The sequence below is a fragment of the Pseudophryne corroboree genome, chromosome 11, assembly GCF_028390025.1.
Source record: "Pseudophryne corroboree isolate aPseCor3 chromosome 11, aPseCor3.hap2, whole genome shotgun sequence".
NCBI lineage: Eukaryota > Metazoa > Chordata > Amphibia > Anura > Myobatrachidae > Pseudophryne > Pseudophryne corroboree.
The window spans coordinates 18,686,487-18,708,181 of NC_086454.1; the positions used below are offsets into that span (position 1 = coordinate 18,686,487).

The following is a 21,695-nucleotide window of genomic DNA, read 5'->3' on the forward strand; positions in this document are numbered from 1 at the left end:
CATGTATACCTGGCACTGGGGGGGCATGTATACTTGGCACTGGGGGATATCTGGCACTGGGGGGGGGGGGGGCATGTATACCTGGCACTGGGGGGGCATGTATACTTGGCACTGGGGGATATCTGGCACTGGGGGGGGGGGGGGGGGAGGCATGTATACATGGCACTGGGGGGGCATGTATACTTGGCACTGGGGGATATCTGGCACTGGGGGGGCATGTATACCTGGCACTGGGGGATATCTGGCACTGGGGGGCATGTATTCCTGGCACTGGGGGGCATGTATACCTGGCACTGGGAGCATATACCTGGCACTGGGGGGGGGGGGGGGGGGCTTGTGTACCTGGCACTGGGGGATATCTGGCACTGGGGGCATATCTGGCACTGGAAGGACATGTGTATCTGGCACTGGGGGCATATCTGGCACTGGGGGGACATGTGTATCTGGCACTGTGGCCATATCTGGCACTGCGGAGACATGTGTATCTGGCACTGGGGCATATCTGACACTGAGGGCATATCTGGCACTGGGGGCATACTTGTGTATCTGGCACTGGGGGCATACTTGTGTATCTGGCACTGGGGGCATACCTGTATCTGGCACTGGGGGCATTTCTGTATCTGGCACTGGGGGCATTTCTGTATCTGGCACTGGGGGCATTTCTGTATCTGGCACTGGGGGCATTTCTGTATCTGGCACTGGGGGCATTTCTGTATCTGGCACTGGGGGCATTTCTGTATCTGGCACTGGGGGCATTTCTGTATCTGGCACTGGGGGCATTTCTGGCACTCTGGGGACATTTGTGTATCTGGCACTCTGGGGACATTTGTGTATCTGGCACTCTGGGGACATTTGTGTATCTGGCACTCTGGGGACATTTGTGTATCTGGCACTCTGGGGACATTTGTGTATCTGGCACTGTGGGGCAGTGTATAATATCTGGCACTATTGGGGTCATACGATTATCTGCCCCTCCCCCCATATGTGTATCACGCCCCCATTTTCATTGGCCACGCCCCATGTGGCCTTCGGCGCGCGCGCACACAGTACCCGTAAGACATTTTTTCTACTTGCACCACTGGGCCACACCCACCCAGCACTGGTCACACCCATGTGTCTGGCCACACCCACACAGCACTGATCACACCCATGTGACTCTGGCCACACCCACACAGCACTGGTCACACCCATGTGACTCTGGCCACACCACACTGGTCACACCCATGTGGCTCTGGCCACACCCACACAGCACTGGTCACACCCATATGGCACTAATCACACCCATATGGCACTAGTCACACCCATATGGCACTAGTCACACCCATATGGCACTAGTCACACCCATATGGCACTAGTCACACCCACACAGCTCCTCCCCTTCTCAGTGTAGGCCCTTGAACATTTTTTGCAGCACTAAGCCCTTAATCTGGCCCTGCAGGCAGCGTTGAACATACTTTTCTCCTTTCAAATGGGTCCTCCCTGGGAGGAGCCCAGAGATGAAAAGCAACAGGACACTTGGTGGGGAAGAGGACTTTCACGTCAGCAGGCCGTACCCCCACCATGGTAAATCCCGCAAATCGCGGGTCCTTGATGAAGGTGCGGGACTAAAATTACAGCAATATGGGCAATTTTGGCCCCGTAGCCTCCATGCGGCCCAAACTCTAGACATTTATCTCCCTATACTGCCAGCTTCACTAGAAAGTGGGTGGTTTGCAGGAGGAGTAACACACTTTCCGTGGGTGCAGGGGACTACTCGAAAAATGAGGGGTCTCCCGCCAGAAAGACATGCCCAAATAAACCAAAATTACCTTAACCGCCCAAATAGACTGATCCAGCGGGTGATAAAGTTTAAAACAGAAGCCGTCTTTCTTGGTGGGTCTCTCAATCAGCTCGCAGGAGTGCAGTAGTAACGTCCCCACCCACTGGCCGACTTTTGGAGTTTTATAGATCAGGAGCAGCCCCGGCTTCAGAACGCACCACAGTTTCGTCCAGCTCTTTAATGTGCCGCGGATCTGAAACAGAACATACACTTAAGATGGAGACACGGATCAATGTATGGACGTGTTGTGGCATTACCACATCTAAAACCCAATTTAAGTATGCACGAAAAATGGTTTATAGGCCAATCATTTTATATTCAATTCTAATACAAAACACCAATGACCGTTACATTTCCGATACTGTACAGAGCAGAAATAACCTTTCAGTGCAAGGGCATTCTGGGGCAATCCATTACACTTTAATCAGACGATTACGATAAATACCAGTTCAGTTTGTTTCAATATAATCATATTCACAATTTCCACTGGTTCCAATCAGATGATCAATCATTTCTGCCATCTATATAAGATTGTATTGGATCCATCATCATCCAATTAATTATTGTGAGTTAGAGAGGAAATAATCTAGTTTACACTGGCCCTCATTGCGAGTCGTTCGCTCGGTATTTTTCATCGCTCGCAATGAAAATCCGCTTAGTACGCATGCGCAATGTTCGCACTGCGACTGCGCCAAGTAACTTTGCTATGTAGAAAGTAATTTTACTCACGGCTTTTTCTTCGCTCCGGCGAACGTAGTGTGATTGACAGGAAATGGGTGTTACTGGGCGGAAACACGGCGTTTCAGGGGCGTGTGGCTGAAAACGCTACCGTTTCCGGAAAAAACGCAGGAGTGGCCGGGGAAACGGTGGGAGTGCCTGGGCGAACGCTGGGTGTGTTTGTGACGTCAACCAGGAACGACAAGCACTGAACTGATCGCACAGGCAGAGTAAGTCTGGAGCTACTCTGAAACTGCTAAGTAGTTAGTAATCGCAATATTGCGAATACATCGGTCGCAATTTTAAGAAGCTAAGATTCACTCCCAGTAGGCGGCGGCTTAGCGTGTGTAACTCTGCTAAATTCGCCTTGCGACCGATCAACTCGGAATGAGGGCCTCTATACTTTGTAGGTTTGTAGGTCTTGTGGAAAGTCTAGGTAAGGACACATCTTGAAAGGGGTGTGATAGCAGATGCCGGTAGTCACATGACCAACAGCGGCATCCCAACTTTTATAACACCATCAGGGGATGGGGTAATTAATTTACCTTTCCCCTGCCCCCCTACCCCAGCCTGCCTGGAGCGGCGGCTAGGGCTAATCACAGGAGATGGTGGCTAGGGCTAAGACTCGGGGGATAAGGGGGTGGCAGCTATGGCTACCCCCCTTTTCCCCCCCTGCTGCATCTTACCCTCCCCCACCAGGGTTCAAACCCTTACCGTCTCCCCAATACTTACCTTTGGGATGTCAGCGGTCGGGGGTTCCAGCGCTGGGATTCTGAGTAATGTCAGGATTCTGTCATCGGTCACCTGACCATCAGCATCCAGACCGTCTGAATGCTGACCGCACCCCCTTGAAGGAACCGTTCTAAAAAGTCTTGCAGGGTTAAATTATAGACAATTGTTTAGAATATTGTAAAATGTAACTTTCCAGAGATAACCGCTTAGTAGAATGTTCGTTAATCATTCAGGCTTTCATTGTAACTTGAAAAACCCATGCGGGAACATCTGAGGATCTGTAACTTATTTAAAAGATACCTGGGAGTACAGTACTTTGTATTCTCTTGGGTAAACGGTTTAATCAGATGAAGTCCTATGCGTTCAGCTAATTTTTGATGTTAGAAAAAGGAAAATGAAGTTTGACATTTCCGCTGTGCTGTGAGGAGCTGCCCTTAGGCGTCTGTCTACAGAGCCCGGCCGCTGTCTAGGTAGATTAGTAAGTGTGTGTGTGACTGGCAAAGGGCGACGTTTCTTATTGGATTCGTTGTATCTGTGTTGCAGCGTACATTTAAGGACACTAGGCCGTGATTTTTCACATAACTCATTGTAAAAGCCACACATACACATAGGAGCATTATTTTGTATTTGCTGTATGTGTATGTAACAGCTTCCATTAGATTGCAGTGAAAAGGTCTTGAAGAAAAGATGCATTAGATCGGAATATAGACTGGGACAAACGTTCCATATTCCAGGCAGAAACAGAGGAAAATTCAGCGTTAAAGATATACAATTGGTAATGGAATAAAAGAAACCAAAAAGCACAAATAAAAAATAATGTAAAGTTCCCGGTACACCAGCAATGGGAGGGGGATCTTCTGGCAGATGGATACCCCTCATCAAGGCTGAGACTTCGCCATCAGGATCATTCATCGCTACAATACTGGGATGGAGAGGGACGGGGTTTGTTTTCAGTAATTACGGAGAGGACCAGACAGAACACACACTCAGATAATCAGTAATACCTTCAGCCAGTCTGCCACGATAACCACACTGGGGTCTTTCAGGGCACTAAATAGCTGCTTGGTGGCCCTCTTCTTCTCCTGCCTGTAATTCTTCTTCTGCACCTGTATAATAGAAGGGAGAAGATTAGTCACAGATTAGCCAACTCTGTGATCGATATAGGCCTGGGGGCATAGAATCTACGTGCGCCGCTGTGACCTGTGACCATGCAATCTCTGTGCTGTGGCCTGGGGGCATAGAATGTACGTGTGCCGCTGTGACCATGGAATCTCTGTCCTGTGCCGTGGCCTGGGAGCATGGAATCTCGGTGCTGTGCTGTGGCCTGGGAGCATGGAATCTCTGTGCTGTGCTGTGGCCTGGGAACATGGAATCTTGGTGCTGTGCCGTGGCCTGGGAGCATGGAATCTCTGTGCTGTGCTGTGGCCTGGGAGCATGGAATCTCTGTGCTGTGCTGTGGCCTGGGAGCATGGAATCTTGGTGCTGTGCCGTGGCCTGGGAGCATGGAATCTCTGTGCTGTGCTGTGGCCTGGGAGCATGGAATCTCTGCTGTGCTGTGGTCTGGGAGCATGGAATCTCTGTGCTGTGCTGTGGTCTGGGAGCATGGAATCTCTGTGCTGTGCTGTGGCCTGGGAGCATGGAATCTCTGTGCTGTGGCCTGGGAGCATGGAATCTCTGTGCTGTGCTGTGGTCTGGGAGCATGGAATCTCTGTGCTGTGCTGTGGCCTGGGAGCATGGAATCTCTGTGCTGTGCTGTGGCCTGGGAGCATGGAATCTCTGTGCTGTGCTGTGGCCTGGGAGCATGGAATCTCTGTGCTGTGCTGTGGCCTGGGAGTATGGAATCTCTGTGCTGTGCTGTGGCCTGGGAGCATGGAATCTCTGTGCTGTGCTGTGGCCTGGGAGCATGGAATCTCTGTGCTGTGCTGTGGCCTGGGAGCATGGAATCTCTGTGCTGTGCTGTGGCCTGGGAGCATGGAATCTCTGTCCTGTGCTGTGGCCTGGGAGCATGGAATCTCTGTGCTGTGCTGTGGCCTGGGAGCATGGAATCTCTGTGCTGTGCTGTGCCCTGGGAGCATGGAATCTCTGTGCTGTGGCCTGGGAGCATGGAATCTCTGTGCTGTGGCCTGGGAGTATGGAATCTCTGTGCTGTGCTGTGGCCTGGGAGCATGGAATCTCTGTGCTGTGGCCTGGGAGCATGGAATCTCTGTGCTGTGCTGTGGCCTGGGAGCATGGAATCTCTGTGCTGTGCTGTGGCCTGGGAGTATGGAATCTCGGTGCTGTGCTGTGGCCTGGGAGCATGGAATCTTGGTGCTGTGCTGTGGCCTGGGAGCATGGAATCTCGGTGCTGTGCTGTGGCCTGGGAGCATGGAATCTCTGTGCTGTGGCCTGGGAGCATGGAATCTCTGTGCTGTGGCCTGGGAGCATGGAATCTCGGTGCTGTGCTGTGGCCTGGGAGCATGGAATCTCGGTGCTGTGCTGTGGCCTGGGAGCATGGAATCTCTGTGCTGTGCTGTGGCCTGGGAGCATGGAATCTCTGTGCTGTGCTGTGGCCTGGGAGCATGGAATCTCTGTGCTGTGCTGTGGCCTGGGAGCATGGAATCTCTGTGCTGTGCTGTGGCCTGGGAGCATGGAATCTCTGTGCTGTGCTGTGGCCTGGGAGTATGGAATCTCTGTGCTGTGGCCTGGGAACATGGAATCTCTTCTATCTATCTATCTATCTATCTATCTATCTATCTATCTATCTATCTATCTCCTTTGTGTAAGACACCCTGAAGAAGAGTAGTCGCATTGTACTGTCTGAGTCTAGAACGCGGCCGTCCTGTTCCTAAGTAATCCCACACATGACTGGAAATTGTGGAATTGTGTCAGTGGCCCCATTGGCCCCCAGCACGAGTCTATCCGCACATCTCCAGCACACGGATGAAGTACGGGCAGAACACTCCGCTATACGGAGGATGAAGGATATGCGGTGCTGTGCAGCACAGTGCAGGACACTAATAAGCTCTGCAGGACACTGACCACATAAAGCCTCTTACCTTCAGTGTGTCCATTCTGACAGATTTAGATGTGGGCGACAAACCTTCCTTGTCTGTTCCATTGCAGAGCTTATTATCCACCTAGAAGACAGAGTACAGGCATTGGGTTACTGTAAGCACGGAGAACCCCCGGTGTGCTGGGGGATCGGGCAGTACGAGTCTTTCCACGTTACATCTGCAGATATCTCAATGTGATCATGTAGCGTTACACACCACGTACCGCGCCCACTACCACATTTTAGGCCAATTTTAGACAGCTGGCCTCATAATGGGGCCGATTTATTAACGCAAAGTGGCCCGTCACACATGCGGAGACAATTGTTTCCGTTTAAGACGTATAATCGTCTGAAGACAAAAGACGCGCCTCCTGCCAGCGTCACAGATCTGAGGGCTGCGTCCAAAGACGCCGCATTGGATAACCAATGCCGCCATCGTCCACCTGAGAAAGACTAAGCTCACTCAGAATGGCCGCCTACAAAACAGGCGAGACGGGGCATGGTGCAGATACTGTCACTATGGGGTGGCCATTCTGTTGGGTCTAGGGACGCCCTCACCCCTAAATCTGCCCCTGACGACACCTGCAACTGTCGAAATCCATACCTGCAGGTGTCGGAGCTGACCGTTCTTACATTGCGCCGCATATCGGCATGCTATCTGCCCTGTCATTGTACCCCCCCCCCCGCCACGTCATACTTGGGGGGGCAATATGCGCAGATACCTCTCCCTCCCCCCACATCCACTATGAATACATTTACCACTTTATAACACGTAACTCAGAGAACAGGCCGAACCACGAGTCCTGTGAATCACAGGCTTTATATAATGCAATGAATTCTCATCCTGATTTAGCTGCTCAGTTCTATATCCCTGCGGCCGTCATCAGGGGTAACGACATTAACTGCAGCTCGTCCCTGCCGCCTAAACGTCACTGGGGAATTGTATAGCCGCGCAGGCCCAGCTTCCCCCAGCCGAGTGCACCGTGTCATCGTTCCCCCAGGCACACAATAAAAAACCAATAGGCAACTTTCTTCTTGAACGTTCTGCTTTTTGCTCCTGCACTCCGACTTCCTAGTAAGGCTGGAAAGCACAAACCTCCTTTATGCCGTTACATACCAAGGCAGGGAGCGGCGTTTCTTAGGGGTGTGGCACTGCACGTCGACAGATGTTATATCAACATGGACATTACGGTGACAGTCAGGGTGTTGATGTTGACGTAGCGTTTTTACCATATTTCAGACCTAACCTTAACATGGACTGACAACATTGCACCTGTGTCCGTGTCAGCATTCTGAATGGTGACATATGGCAGGATGTACTAACCTTGTGGTGTACATCCCGCCACACTTCGCTTCAATACTAAATCGCATGTGCGCTAACGTGCGATTAGTGGGCCTAATTCAGACCTGATCGCTCGGTAGTTTTTTTTTTGTAGCGCTGCGATCAGATAGTCGCCGCCTATGGGGGAGTGTACTTTTGCTTTGCAAGTGTGCGATCGCATGTGTAGCCGAGCGCTACAAAAAAAACTTTGTGCAGTTTCTGAGTAGGTCTGGATTTACTCAGCCGCTGCGATCACTTCAGCCTGTTCTTGTCCGGAATGGACGTCAGACACCCGCCCTGCAAACGCTTGGACACGCCTGAGTTTCCCCAACCACTCCCAGAAAACGGTCAGTTGCCACCCACAAACGCCTTCTTTCTGTCAATCTCCTTGCGATCGGCTGTGCGAAAGGATTCTTCGTAAAACCCATCACACAGCAACGATCCGCTTTGCACCCATACGACGCACCTGCGCATTGCGGTGCATACGCATGCGCAGTTATGACCTGATCGCACCGCTGCAAAAAAAAGTAACGTGCGATCAGGTCTGAATGACCCCCAGTATCCCATAGGACAGCGCTCCAGATAAGATAAGAGCTGCCCTTTGCGATGCGCTTCGGCCCCCGGACTTCCGGGTTTATGATGCGGGAGTCCGTCTGCCCATGCGTAGAAGGACGCGGCGATTGTGGGGCATGCTGGGAGGTATCCGATCGGATCCCTCACATGGCGCGATGTGGTAAGAAGCCCATAGGCTTCTATAGGGTAACGCCAGCTATAGCTCACCTGTCATACGTCAGAGTTTTGACTTTAAAAATAATGGGGCGGGGACGCACTCTGGACATAATATAATTGCAACGGCAAAAAAGGGAGGGGCTATCAGATACACCTCACTGAGGGGGCGTGGCTTACTGCAGTGTCGCATGACCTTTCCAGGAAGTTCCCCAGCACTCAATCAAGAGCAGCCAACATGAAATAGAAGCGGATGATCAAGGCGGCTGGGCAAGGGGGACACAGAGCTGACCAACTCCCCTCCTGCGGGCAACACACCCCTCTGCCACGGGGGGAGCAGATAGCGCCCAAGCGCAGATGAGGTTCCGCTTATTTTAGCGCAGCATTACGTACAGTACCCGGATTACATTAGTGATTATCTCAGGGCCTGGACATACTGTACAATGGATACATTTCCTTCCAGCATCTGGCTTTAAAACTACTGCACTCTTGGAACCCGGAATCCCAGTTTAGACAAGGCCGTAGGCGTCTGTAAATGTGATGTGTCTGAAAGTTCTTACAGAAGGGAGATGAAGCGATTGTATGTGACACACGAGGCCGGCGTGCCCACCTAATGTAAATGCTACTTATGCTTATAGCGCTAAAGCAATGACTCACTTATAAATGACAGAATGTAAATGTGAGTCATATTTCCTTAGGTGTATGGAAGCGTGATCACTGTGCACATATATAGGTACACGTAAAGGATGGTGTGGTGACCTTGTGTGCGACAGCCACCAGCTTCTCCCGCAGCCTGAAATCTGTACATTGTAATACGCTGTTTAGTACTTTCCCACAAAGCGCGCACCTGGATGGGGTAACATACATTACAAGTACAGACTGATGCCCAATATAGAGGTTCTGCCGGCAGTCATCCTGTACCGTTACCTGATACAGTCACCTGTATGCGTCACTCCACGATATGTGTCTGTATAAGCAGAACGACTATGGAAGCCGCAGAAATGCTCAAATATTCTAATGCAGCAGGAGACACCTTTGGGAGGAGGGGTGGGGGGGGGAGACTCCTCCTGTAGACAGCACTGATCTGAGAGCTGCATCGGATCACCATTGCGCCTATTGGTCACCGTGGTTGCAGCCATCGCCATCTGAGTAAAGGTGCCCATACACCTAAAGAGTTATCTTCCAATCTGGCTGGTTGGAACGAAAATCTGGTCATGGATGGGAGCAAATGACATGGATGGGAGCAAATGACAGTTGACCATTTCAAATGGTCAACTGTCATTTGCTCCCATCCATGACCAGATTTTCGTTCCAACCAGTCAGATTGGAAGATACATCTTTAGGTGTATGGGCATCTTAAGTCTCTGCTTACTCAGACTGGCCCACGGGACTCCTCTGTCTGGGCCAGGAAATATGCGTCCAAACACGCAGAACCTGGGCTTGGCATTCCTACAAAACAGTGGAGACATGCCCCTGCTTTGTAGAACGGTCCCATCGAGGCCCCTGCTCTTCGCTCCCAATGCTGTATCATGCTGAGACTAAAGCTGTACTGTGAACGATCACGTGGAACTCTTTCTGAACCAGAGGAGACTCACAAACATCAGTGATGTATGTAAACCAGAGGTGGCCAAACAGTCGATCGCGATCGACTGGTCGATCGCGGACATGCGACCAGTCAATCGCGATCCGCCGCCCAGCCACTCGAAGCCGCGCCTCTCCTGCCTGTCGCTCTGCCTCCTCAGTCTGGTCTGCGGCAGTGACGGCCGAGTGTATAGCTCAAATCAGGCGCCGGTTCGTTAGCCAATGAGAGCTCGCGGACCGGCACCTGATTTGAGCCATACACGCTGCCGTCACCGCCGGAGATCAGACTGAGGAGGCAGAGCGGCAGACAGGAGAAGCGCGCGCTGCGCTCTCCACACACCAACGGTGAGCTCTTCTATGGGGGCATATCTGGCATTGTGGGCACATAGCTCAGTGGGGGCATAACTGGCACTGTGGGGTCATATGTGGCACTGGGGGCATATCTGGCTCTGCGGGCACATGGCACTGTGGGGGCATATCTGGCCCTGTGGGGGCATATCTGTATTTGGCGCTGTGGGGGCATATCTGTATCTGGCACTGTGGGGGCATATCTGTATCTGGCACTGTGGGGGCATATCTGGCACTGTGGGCACATGGCACTGTGAGGGCATATCTGGCACTGTGGGCACATGGCACTGTGGGGGGGGGATATCTGGCACTGTGGGGGCATATCTGGCACTGGGGGCATATCTGGCTCTGCGGGGGCATATCTGGCACTGTGGGGGCATATCTGTGATCTGGCGCTGTGGGGGCATATCTGGCACTGTGGGGTCATATGTGGCACTGGGGGCATATGGCACTGTGGGGGCATATCTGGCCCTGTGGGGGCATATCTGTAATCTGGCGCTGTGGGCGCATATCTGTATCTGGCGCTGTGGGGGCATATCTGTATCTGGCACTGTGGGGGCATATCTGGCACTGTGGGCACATGGCACTGTGGGCACATGGCACTGTGGGCACATGGCACTGTGGGGGCATATCTGTATCTGGCACTGTGGGGGCATATCTAGCACTGTGGGCACATGGCACTGTGGGGGCATATCTGTATCTGGCACTGTGGGGGCATATCTAGCACTGTGGGCACATGTGTATCTGGCACTGTGGGGGCATATGTGTTTGAGGTTTTTACCTGTGGGGGCCAATGTGTTATTTTGTGTGAGGCAGTCATTACACTCTGCGCAGCAAGGCTACGTCCCTTTTTTTTGTTATGCCACGCCCACTGTTTGTTATACCACGCCCACTTTTTATATGCCACGCCCCTTTTTTTATCTCGCGCGCTATTATTCCTCCTAGGTAGATCACAAAAGCTTTTTAGCTTTCACAGTAGATCACAGACTCCAAAAGTCTGGCCGCCCCTGATGTAAACCATTGAATTTACAGTGAATCCTGGTGACAGTCCAAACCCAGATGATGTAGAGAGCTATGGGTACAATTGAGCAACACGTGTCCGCTATCGTACATGGGAAAGTGTCAGCAAAACACATTTGGACAGTACAGAAGGCAGTATATCAAGATGGGGGTCTACCGAGAAGAATAAATCTAAGACATGTATTGTATAATACCAAGCTATGTAAAATGCATTCGTACAAGTGGCTACATTGATAGAATGAGGTCTATTTCTCAGCAACTAATGTCGGTAGGAGTGCAAGTAGATGATGAAGAGATAGCTACAGTGATGCTTAAGTTTGACTTTCTAGTAGTTGCATTCATGGCCGGACTGGCCATCTGGCACATGCCAGCAGGGCCGATAGGCCGAACCGGCTACTCAGAGCCGAGAAGGGCACGCGCAGCACAGCCTCCGGCTCTCTGGTTCCATGGAAATGGGGGCATGCCACGAGTCCACACCCCCGGACTCGCGGCGCGCCCCCAGCAACCGTCGCCATGGTAATGGGGGCGTGCTGTGAGTCCACGCCCCCATGACTCACGGCAAACCCCATACATTGTGCGGCGAGCCCCCTGTGACGTGTGTGCGCCCCCCCATTCACAAATGCCAGGGCCGAATTAAGGCCCCAGTCCGTCGCTGGTTGCATTGGAGGCAAACACAGTTAACCACAGACAGAGCAAAACCGCTACAGTTCCAAGAACATGTGCCAGTGGAATTGGACATTGAGACTACTGCATTACACACAATGGCAGGATGCATCGAAATAAAAAATTTGGTTAAACCTCTAAAAACCACATTACCCGTATTTTTCAGAGCTTGGACCAGATAGGCAGTGTTATTTATAGATGGCAAAGCCTAATATAAGCCTATGGGCTTTTCTTCACAATGTTTCCTGAGAGGTATCTAATCTGTGTCATGGCCGCTTACCTGTTCGGGTGCGCTGGTCTCCGGGGCGTCCTCTCCCCCCGACGGTTCCTGGCGTGCGGCGGTCTCCGGCTCCATGGGTGCTGCCATGTCTGTCCCCGGGGGGGGGGGGGGGGGGGAGGGGGCTGGTGATGTCAGCACCGCCCCTCCACCAATGAGAAAAGGGTGGGAAGTTTAAAAGGAGACGCCGGGCAAAGCCCCGGCGCCTGAGTATCGTTGCTACAAAGCTACCTCCAGGCTAGTGTGTCTCTCAGCTCACAGACTCCAGTGCTTCCAGTATTCAAGTGTCTCTCAGCTCACAGACTCCAGTGCTGCCAATGTCTCTTGTGTGTTTTCTTTTCCCGTGACATTTCAGAGCACAGAATTCAGGTCAAAGAAGTGCTATGTCATCTCCGCAATAACCATCTTTATGGCAAGATCTCCAAGTGTACCTTTGAAGTTCCATCAATTCCTTTCCTCGGATAGGTCATCTCGGGCACAGAGCTTCGCATGGATCCAGGAAAGCTCAAAGCCATCCAGGATTGGACTCAACCTCTCTCCTCGAAAGTGGTGCAAAGATTCCAAGGCTTCGCAAATTATTATAGGAAGTTCATAAAAGGGTTTTCCACCATTGTAGCACCCATTACTGCTCTGACCAAGAAAATTTCCAATCCGAGTTCATGGCCTCCCGAAGCCGTAGAAGTGTTTGTCCAGTTGAAGTCGGCCTTATGTCCGCTCCGGTGCTCCAGCAGCCAAATTTTGAAGAACTGTTTTTCTTGGAGGTCGATGCCTACACAGTCCGTGTCGGAGCCGTCCTCTCTCAGTACTCTTCTGATGGGATGTTGCACCCATGTGGTTTCCACTCGCGAAAGTTTTCACCTGCTGAACATTATACCATTGGAGATCAGGAACTTTTGGCAATAAAATCTACCTTGGAGGAGTGGAGATATTTAAACATTTAATTACCATCTACACCGACCACAAGAACTTGTTATACATCAAGACCGCCCAATGTTTAAATCCCCGTCAAGCTAGATGGGCACTCTTTTTCACTCGGTTTTCATTTGTCATTAAGTACCGGGCCGCGACTTTCAACGCAAAAGCTGATGCCTTGTCTCGCTCCCTGACCGCCTCTGATGAAGAGAATTCCATTCAGAAAAGTTTAATTGTCAGTCCTGTCTCCATTTCTGCAGTTTCCACTTCTCTATGTCCTCCTCCTGGGAGGATGTCCGGCTGAACTTCGACCGAAATTGCTTCAGTGGGCCCATGTCTCCAAGTTCTCCAGACATCCTGGAGCCCAAAAAATGTTTGAATTTTTGCGTAGATCTTATTGGTGGTCCTCTATGAGGAGAGATATACAAGATTTTGTGAACTCTTACCCTCAATGTACCCAACATAAGATTCGTTGTCTACTTCCTGCTGGATTTTGTCCTTTGTCCATTCCTAGAAGACCTTGGTCCCATATCTCTATGGACTTCATCATCACCAACTTGCCCTCCTCCAAGGGTTTTAACACCATCTGGGTGATCGTGGATCGCTTCTCGAAAATGGCACATTTTTTTCCTTTGACAGGTCTACCAACATCTCCCAAACTGGCACAATTATTTATCCAGGAACAATTTTGGCTACATGGCTTACCCCAGGAGGTGGTTTCTGATCGAGGGGTACAGTTCACTGCGAGATTCTGGAAAGCTCTCTGTTCTGCCCTACAAATAAAACTCAACTTTTCTTCTGCCTACCACCCACAAAACAACGGACAAACCGAAAGAGTCAACCAGGACCTAGAGACTTTCCTCCGCATATATCTTTCTCCTTCTCAGGACAACTGGGTAGAGTTGCTGCCATGGGCAGAATTTGCCCATAACCATCAGTATCATACCTCCACTGGTGAAACCCCATTTTTCATCAATTATGGATTCCATCCGCGAGTTCCGGAATCATCATCTTGTCCTACGGAAGATGTTCCTGACGTAACTTCCACTCTGCAGCACTTCAGCCGCATCTGGAGTAAAGTTCATGCTAACCTCAAAAAAGTCCATCAGATATAAACTTTTCGCGGACAAGAAACGACGGGCAGCTCCTCAATACAAGGTTGGCGACAGGGTGTGGCTCTCCACCCTCAACCTTAGTCTGAAGGTGATTGCTATGAAATTTGCTGCGAGATTCATCGGTCCATACCCTGTACTGCAAGTGCTGAATCCTGCTGTCTGCAAATTGGGTTTGCCCTCTCACTTCCGAATACCGAACTCTTTCCATGTTTCTCTTCTCCGCTCTCTTATTCTAAATCGTTTTCATTCAGACTCTCCAAGATCAGCTCCAGTAGAGACCGAAGATGGAACAGAGTTTGAGGTCAAGAGTATTCTCCATTCCTGTTATTATCGCAAGAATCTGCAGTATCTGGTGGAATGGAAAGCTCATGGGGGGTCATTCTGAGTTGATTGCTAGCTGCATTTGTTCGCAGCGATCAGGCCAAAAAAAATGGCAGTTCTGCGCATGCGTATGTGGCGCAATAACGGGCATAACGACCGATGCAGTTTTGCACAGGGTTTAGCGATGCATTTCAGTCACACTGCTGGCCGCAGAGTGATTGACATGAAGTGGGTGTTTCTGGGTGGCAACTGACTGTTTGGGAAAACGCAGGTGTGCCAGAAAAAACGCAGGCATGGCTGGGCGGGTGTGTGACGTCAAATCAGGAACTGAATAGGCTGAAGTGATCGCAAGCGCTGAGTAGGTTTTGAGCTACTCTGAAACTGCACAAATTTCTTTTGCAGGCGCTCAGCGATTCTTTTCTGCATAGCTATAATACACTCCCAGTGGGAGGCGGCATAGCGTTTGCACGGCTGCTAAAAACTGCTAGCGAGCGAACAACTTGGAATGACCCCCATGGTCCTGAGGAGAGAAGTTGGGTGAAAGCTTCAGATGTCTCTGCCCCTCGTCTTGTGCGGATCTTTCACTCCAAACACCCAACCAAACCAGGAAAGTGTCAAGGGGCCACTCCCAGAGGAGGGAGTACTGTCACGGCTGCGCAGTGGCAGCGGGCTTGCTTACCTGTTCGGGTGCGCTGGTCTCCGGGGCATCCTCTCCCCCTGCCAGCTCCTGGATACCGGCGTGTGGGTGACGCTGCCGCCGGTGGTCTCCAGCTCCATGGGCGTCATGTCTGTCCACGTGGGGGCGAGGGTGCTGGTGACGTCAGCACCGGCCCTCCGCCAATGAGAAGAGGGTGGGAAGTTTTAAAGGAGACGCAGGACAAAGCCCCAGCGCCTGAGTATTGTCGCTATAAAGCTACCTCCAGGCTCGTGCGTCTCTCAGCTCACAGACTCCAGTGCTGTCATCTCTTCGTTCAGTGTTCTTCAGCATTGTTCCCCAGTCATCATTTACTTCTGCGGCCAGAATTCTCCAGCACCATTCACAAGTCTTTGGGGGTCATTCCGAGTTGATCGCTCGCTAGCAGTTTTTAGCAGCCGTGCAAACGCATTGTCGCCACCCACTGGGGAGTGTATTTTTGCTTTGCAGAAGTGCGAACGGCTGTACAGCAGAGCGCCTGCAAAATCTTTTTGTGCAAAACAAGAACCGCCCGTTAGTTACTTATCCTGAGCGTTGATTCTAACGACGGAGGGACGGCTTTTGACGTCACAGACCCGCCCAGCCACGCCTGCATGTTTCTAATCACTCCCTGAAACCGGTCAGTTGACACCCAGAAACGCCCTCTTTCTGTCAATCACCTTGCGGCCGTCTGTGCGATTGGAATCGTCGCTAGAACCAGTGCAAAACCACAAAGGACTTCGTACCCGTACGACGCGCATGGGCCTTTGCGAAGCATACGCATGCGCAGATTAGCCGTTTTTCTCACTGATCGCTACACAGTGAACAACGGCAGCTAGCGATCAACTCGGAATGACCCCCTTTGTTTCATTACTCATTCAGTACACTCAGCATCGTTCACAGACTCTGTTCTCTATTAGTCCTGCATGAGGAAGACCTACATTCGGCCGTCTCTATTTCGACCCAACTACGGTTCTTCCACCAGACCATCGGAAGAATCCCCGAGTTCTCAACGCAGGTCCGTGACAATCTGATCCTTCACGGTGTCCCCCGTGTCTCATGCATGTGCAGAAGTACTCCCAGTCATAAATCCAGAAGTCCTTATAGCGCAAAGGACAGCTCTTATTGGGAGAGGTAATTTGTGATTATACTCACAATTGTACAAGCATATGGCATTGCATCACAGACAAAATGTGGAACTCTGGCACAGAAGATTTAGGGGGTAATTCAGACCTGATCGCTAGGCAGCGATTTTTGCAGCCCTGTGATCGGATAGTCGCCGCCTACGGGGGGAGTTTATTTTAGCTGCACAAGTGTGCGAGCGCATGTGTAGCAGAGCTGTACAAACAGATTTTGTGCAGTGTCTGTGCAGCCCAGGACTTACTCAGCCGCTGCGATCGCATCAGCCTGTCCGGGACCGGATTTGACGTCAGACTTCCCTCCCTGCAAACGCATGGACACGCCTGCGTTTTTCCTGACACTCCCTGAAAACGGTCAGTTACCACCCACAAACGCCCTCTTCCTGTCAATCTCCTTGCGAACGCCCATGCAAATAGTTTTTTTTCGCACCATCCCATCGCTGACCGGCGATCCCCTTTGCAGCCGTCCGTCGCGCCTGCGCATTGCATACGCAGATCGGATCTGATCGCCCGCTGTGCGAAAACACACAGCACCGATCTGAATTACCCCCTTGGTCACCTTGTTCAAAAGTTACTGAAAGGGATAGTTTTAAGAATGTCAGTTATTGATACAGAAAAACACGGTATATGAACGATGTATAACAGGAAACCAAAGCAGTTAGCCATTACCAAAATCAATGAGCAGAGCTGAAGCACCACTAGTGTTAGTACATACTGTACAGATGTGTGTAGGCCAATGGGAGTCAAGTCGCGCCACCATGGCTCCCCCGACAATACACACTTCCTGTTAATAGGCCCCTGCTCCTCTCATCCAGCATCCTAATTTGTCTTTGCACCACCACTAGTTCTGCTTCTGGTCAAGTCAAAAAGTGGACACAGATACTTCATAACATTCACTGATGACTCCGCAAGAATGGCACACCTGTACTTCACAGAGAAGTCTGAAGTAGTTAAGAATATTTCAGACTACAAGAGACTTTTAAAAACCATTCTCCCACAGTTGGCCTACAAGACAAAACATCAACTGAAGCGTGGTCGAGAAGAAAAACAAGTGCAAAATCTCAGAACTTTTAAAAGTACTACCAATGCACACATGCAAAAAAAGAAGAAGGCACAAACTGGATTCAAAGTCCATGAAGTGTATCATGCTTGGCTATTGCCATGAAAGTAAAGGGTGCAGTCTCTGTAATCAAAGTACCAGAAAGCTTGTCAAGTCAAGAGATGCCAAAGTTAAGCACAAATTACAGAAAAACTGCAATCTGAAATGCAGAGTAAGTATGCGCCACTGTATATGCCAGCAGCTGGAGACATGTCTAAACCAAAAGCTACCAGCGTGGACATCCAACCACAGAAAATAACATTTGTAAGCTCAAATATTGGAAAACCAACAAAGAGATATGATGAGGAGTTCATGAATATTGTGTTCAGTAAACCTTATGCTATCCAGAAACCAAAGTCAAGATCCGAATGGTGTGAGTGTTAGTCCAAAGATAAGAATTTACTTACCGATAATTCTATTTCTCATAGTCCGTAGTGGATGCTGGGACTCCGTCAGGACCATGGGGAATAGCGGGCTCCGCAGGAGACAGGGCACATCTAAAAAAGCTTTTAGGTCACATGGTGCGTACTGGCTCCTCCCCCTATGACCCTCCTCCAAGCCTCAGTTAGGTACTGTGCCCGGACGAGCGTACACAATAAGGAAGGATCTTGAATCCCGGGTAAGACTCATACCAGCCACACCAATCACACCGTACAACTTGTGATCTGAACCCAGTTAACAGTATGATAACACAAACGAAGTAGCCTCTGAACAGATGGCTCACAACAACAGTAATAACCCGATTTTTGTAACAATAACTATGTACAAGCATTGCAGACAATCCGCACTTGGGATGGGCGCCCAGCATCCACTACGGACTATGAGAAATAGAATTATCGGTAAGTAAATTCTTATTTTCTCTAACGTCCTAGTGGATGCTGGGACTCCGTCAGGACCATGGGGATTATACCAAAGCTCCCAAACGGGCGGGAGAGTGCGGATGACTCTGCAGCACCGAATGAGAGAACTCCAGGTCCTCTTTAGCCAGAGTATCAAATTTGTAAAATTTTACAAACGTGTTCTCCCCTGACCACGTAGCTGCTCGGCAAAGTTGTAATGCCGAGACTCCTCGGGCAGCCGCCCAGGATGAGCCCACTTTCCTTGTGGAATGGGCCTTTACAGATTTAGGCTGTGGCAGGCCTGCCACAGAATGTGCAAGTTGGATTGTACTACATATCCAACGTGCAATCGTCTGTTTAGACGCAGGAGCACCCAACTTGTTGGGTGCATACAATGTAAACAATGAGTCAGATTTTCTGACTCCAGCTGTCCTTGAAATATAAATTTTTAATGCTCTGACAACGTCCAGTAACTTGGAGTCCTCCAAGTCGCTAGTAGCCGCAGGCACCACAATAGGCTGGTTCAAGTGAAATGCCGAAACCACCTTAGGGAGAAATTGAGGACGTGTCCTCAATTCTGCCCTGTCCGAATGGAATATCAGATATGGGCTTTTGTATGACAAAGCTGCCAACTCCGAAACTCTCCTGGCTGAAGCCAGGGCCAACAGCATGGTTACCTTCCATGTAAGGTATTTTAAATCTACCGATTTTAAAGGCTCAAACCAATGAGATTTGAGAAAATTTAGAACCACGTTCAAATCCCACGGTGCCACTGGAGGCACTATTGGGGGTTGTATATGTAGTACACCTTTGACAAAAGTTTGTACTTCAGGCACTGACGCCAATTCCTTCTGGAAGAAAATTGATAAGGCCGAAATTTGAACTTTAATGGACCCCAATTTGAGGCCCATAGACAATCCTGCTTGCAGGAAATGTAAGAATCGACCCAATTGAAATTCTTCCGTTGGAGCCTTCTTGGCCTCACACCACGCAACATATTTTCTCCAAATGCGGTGATAATGTTGTGCGGTCACTTCTTTCCTGGCTTTAATTAAAGTAGGAATAACTTCCTCAGGAATGCCCTTCTCTTTTAGAATCCGGCGTTCAACCGCCATGCCGTCAAACGCAGCCGCGGTAAGTCTTGGAACATACAAGGTCCCTGCTGAAGCAGATCCCTTCTTAGAGGTAGAGGCCACGGATCCTCCGTGAGCATCTCTTGAAGTTCCGGATACCAAGTTCTTCTTGGCCAGTCCGGAGCTACCAGTATTGTTCTTACTCCTCTTTTCCGTATAATTCTCAGTACCTTTGGTATGAGAGGCAGAGGAGGGAACACATACACTGACTGGTACACCCACGGTGTTACCAGAGCGTCCACAGCTATTGCCTGAGGGTCTCTTGACCTGGCGCAATACCTGTCCAATTTTTTGTTGAGGCGAGACGCCATCATGTCCACCTTTGGTTTTTCCCAACGGTTCACAATCATGTGGAAAACTTCTGGATGAAGTCCCCACTCTCCCGGGTGAAGGTCGTGTCTGCTGAGGAAATGTGCTTCCCAGTTGTCCACTCCCGGGATGAACACTGCTGACAGTGCTACGACATGATTCTCCGCCCAGCGCAGAATCCTTGCAGCTTCTGCCATTGCACTCCTGCTTCTCGTGCCGCCTTGTCGGTTTACGTGGGCGACTGCCGTGATGTTGTCGGACTGGATCAACACCGGCTGACCCTGAAGCAGCGATTTTGCCAGGCTTAGAGCATTGTAGATCGCTCTTAGCTCCAGTATATTTATGTGAAGAGACGTCTCCAGGTTTGACCACACGCCCTGGAAGTTTCTTCCCTTTGTGACTGCTCCCCAACCTCGTAGGCTGGCATCCGTAGTCACCAGGACCCAGTCCTGTATGCCGAATCTGCGGCCCACTAACAGATGGGCAGTCTGCAACCACCACAGGAGAGACAACCTTGTTCTCGGTGACAGTGTTATCCGCTGATGCATGTGCAGATGCGATCCGGACCATTTGTCCAGCAGATCCCACTGAAATGTTCGTGCATGGAATCTGCCGAATGGAATCGCTTCGTACGAAGCCACCATCTTTCCCAGGACTCTTGTGCATTGATGTACTGACACAGTTCCTGGTTTTAGGAGGTTCTTGACAAGTTCGGATAACTCCCTTGCTTTCTCTTCCGGGAGAAATACCTTTTTCTGAACCGTGTCCAGAATCATGCCCAGGAACAGCAGATGTGTTGTCGGGGTCAATTGAGATTTTGGAAGATTTAGAATCCACCCGTGTTGCTGAAGCACTACTTGTGTTAGCGCTACACCGACTTCCAGCTGTTCTCTGGACTTTGCCCTTATCAGGAGATCGTCCAAGTAAGGGATAATTAATACGCCTTTTCTTCGTAGAAGAACCATCATTTCGGTCATTACCTTGGTAAAGACCCGAGGGGCCGTGGACAACCCAAACGGCAGCGTTTGAAACTGATAATGACAGTCTTGTATCACGAACCTGAGATACCCTTGGTGTGAGGGGTAAATCGGGACATGTAGATAAGCATCTTTTATGTCCAAGGACACCATGAAGTCTCCTTCTTCCAGATTCGCTATCACTGCCCTGAGTGACTCCATCTTGAACTTGAATTTCTTTATGTACAGGTTCAAGGATTTCAGATTTAGAATAGGCCTTACCGAACCGTCCGGTTTCGGTACCACAAATAGTGTGGAATAATACCCCTTTCCCTGTTGTAGGAGGGGTACCTTGACTATCACCTGCTGAGAATACAGCTTGTGAATGGCTTCCAAAACCGACGTCCTTTCTGAGGGGGACGTTGGTAAAGCAGACTTTAGGAACCGGCGAGGGGGAGACCTTTCGAACTCCAGCATGTAACCCTGAGATACTATCTGCAGGACCCACGGGTCCACTTGTGAGTGAACCCATTGATTGCTGAAAATCTTGAGTCGACCCCCCACCGTTCCTGAGTCCGCTTGTAAAGCCCCAGCGTCATGCTGATGGCTTTGTAGAAGCCGGGGCGGGCTTCTGTTCCTGGGCAGGGGCTGCTTGCTGCCCTTTCTTACCCTTTCCTCTGCCTCGCGGCAGATAAGACTGTCCTTTTGGTCGCTTTTTATAGGAGCGAAAGGACTGCGGCTGAAAAGACGGTGTCTTTTTCTGTTGGGAGGGGGTCTGAGGTAAAAAAGTGGATTTGCCGGCAGTTGCCGTGGCCACCAGGTCCGAAAGACCGACCCCAAACAATTCCTCTCCTTTATATGGCAATACTTCCATATGCCTCTTGGAATCCGCATCACCTGAAAGACTGTCGCGTCCATAAACTTCTTCTGGTAGATATGGACATCGCGCTTACTCTTGATGCTA

At 50.4% G+C, this 21,695-nt stretch overlaps 1 protein-coding gene and 1 long non-coding RNA gene across 7 annotated transcripts in view; one reads left to right on the forward strand and one right to left on the reverse strand.

Annotated features, from left to right (window-relative positions):
* OSBPL5 (oxysterol binding protein like 5) overlaps window positions 1-21,695 on the reverse strand; it is a 157,630-nt gene that overhangs the window by 40,031 nt on the left and 95,904 nt on the right. For 4 of the 6 annotated variants that reach the window (XM_063946331.1, XM_063946328.1, XM_063946329.1 and 1 more), the window contains exons 4-6: window positions 6,304-6,384; window positions 4,273-4,374; window positions 1,809-2,012 (exon numbers count right to left, since the gene is read on the reverse strand). In XM_063946331.1, the coding sequence (XP_063802401.1) occupies window positions 1,809-2,012; window positions 4,273-4,374; window positions 6,304-6,384 (387 nt within the window). Of the gene's footprint in view, window positions 1-1,808; window positions 2,013-4,272; window positions 4,375-6,303; window positions 6,385-9,273; window positions 9,366-9,941; window positions 10,084-21,695 lie in introns of those variants that run through there. The other 2 variants (XM_063946332.1, XM_063946333.1) reach the window with 2 other exon arrangements.
* LOC134970333 (uncharacterized) overlaps window positions 10,166-21,695 on the forward strand; it is a 54,553-nt gene continuing 43,023 nt past the window's right edge. The window contains exon 1 of the long non-coding RNA XR_010189764.1: window positions 10,166-10,272. This is a non-coding gene — a long non-coding RNA (uncharacterized LOC134970333). The remainder of the gene's footprint in view (window positions 10,273-21,695) is intronic.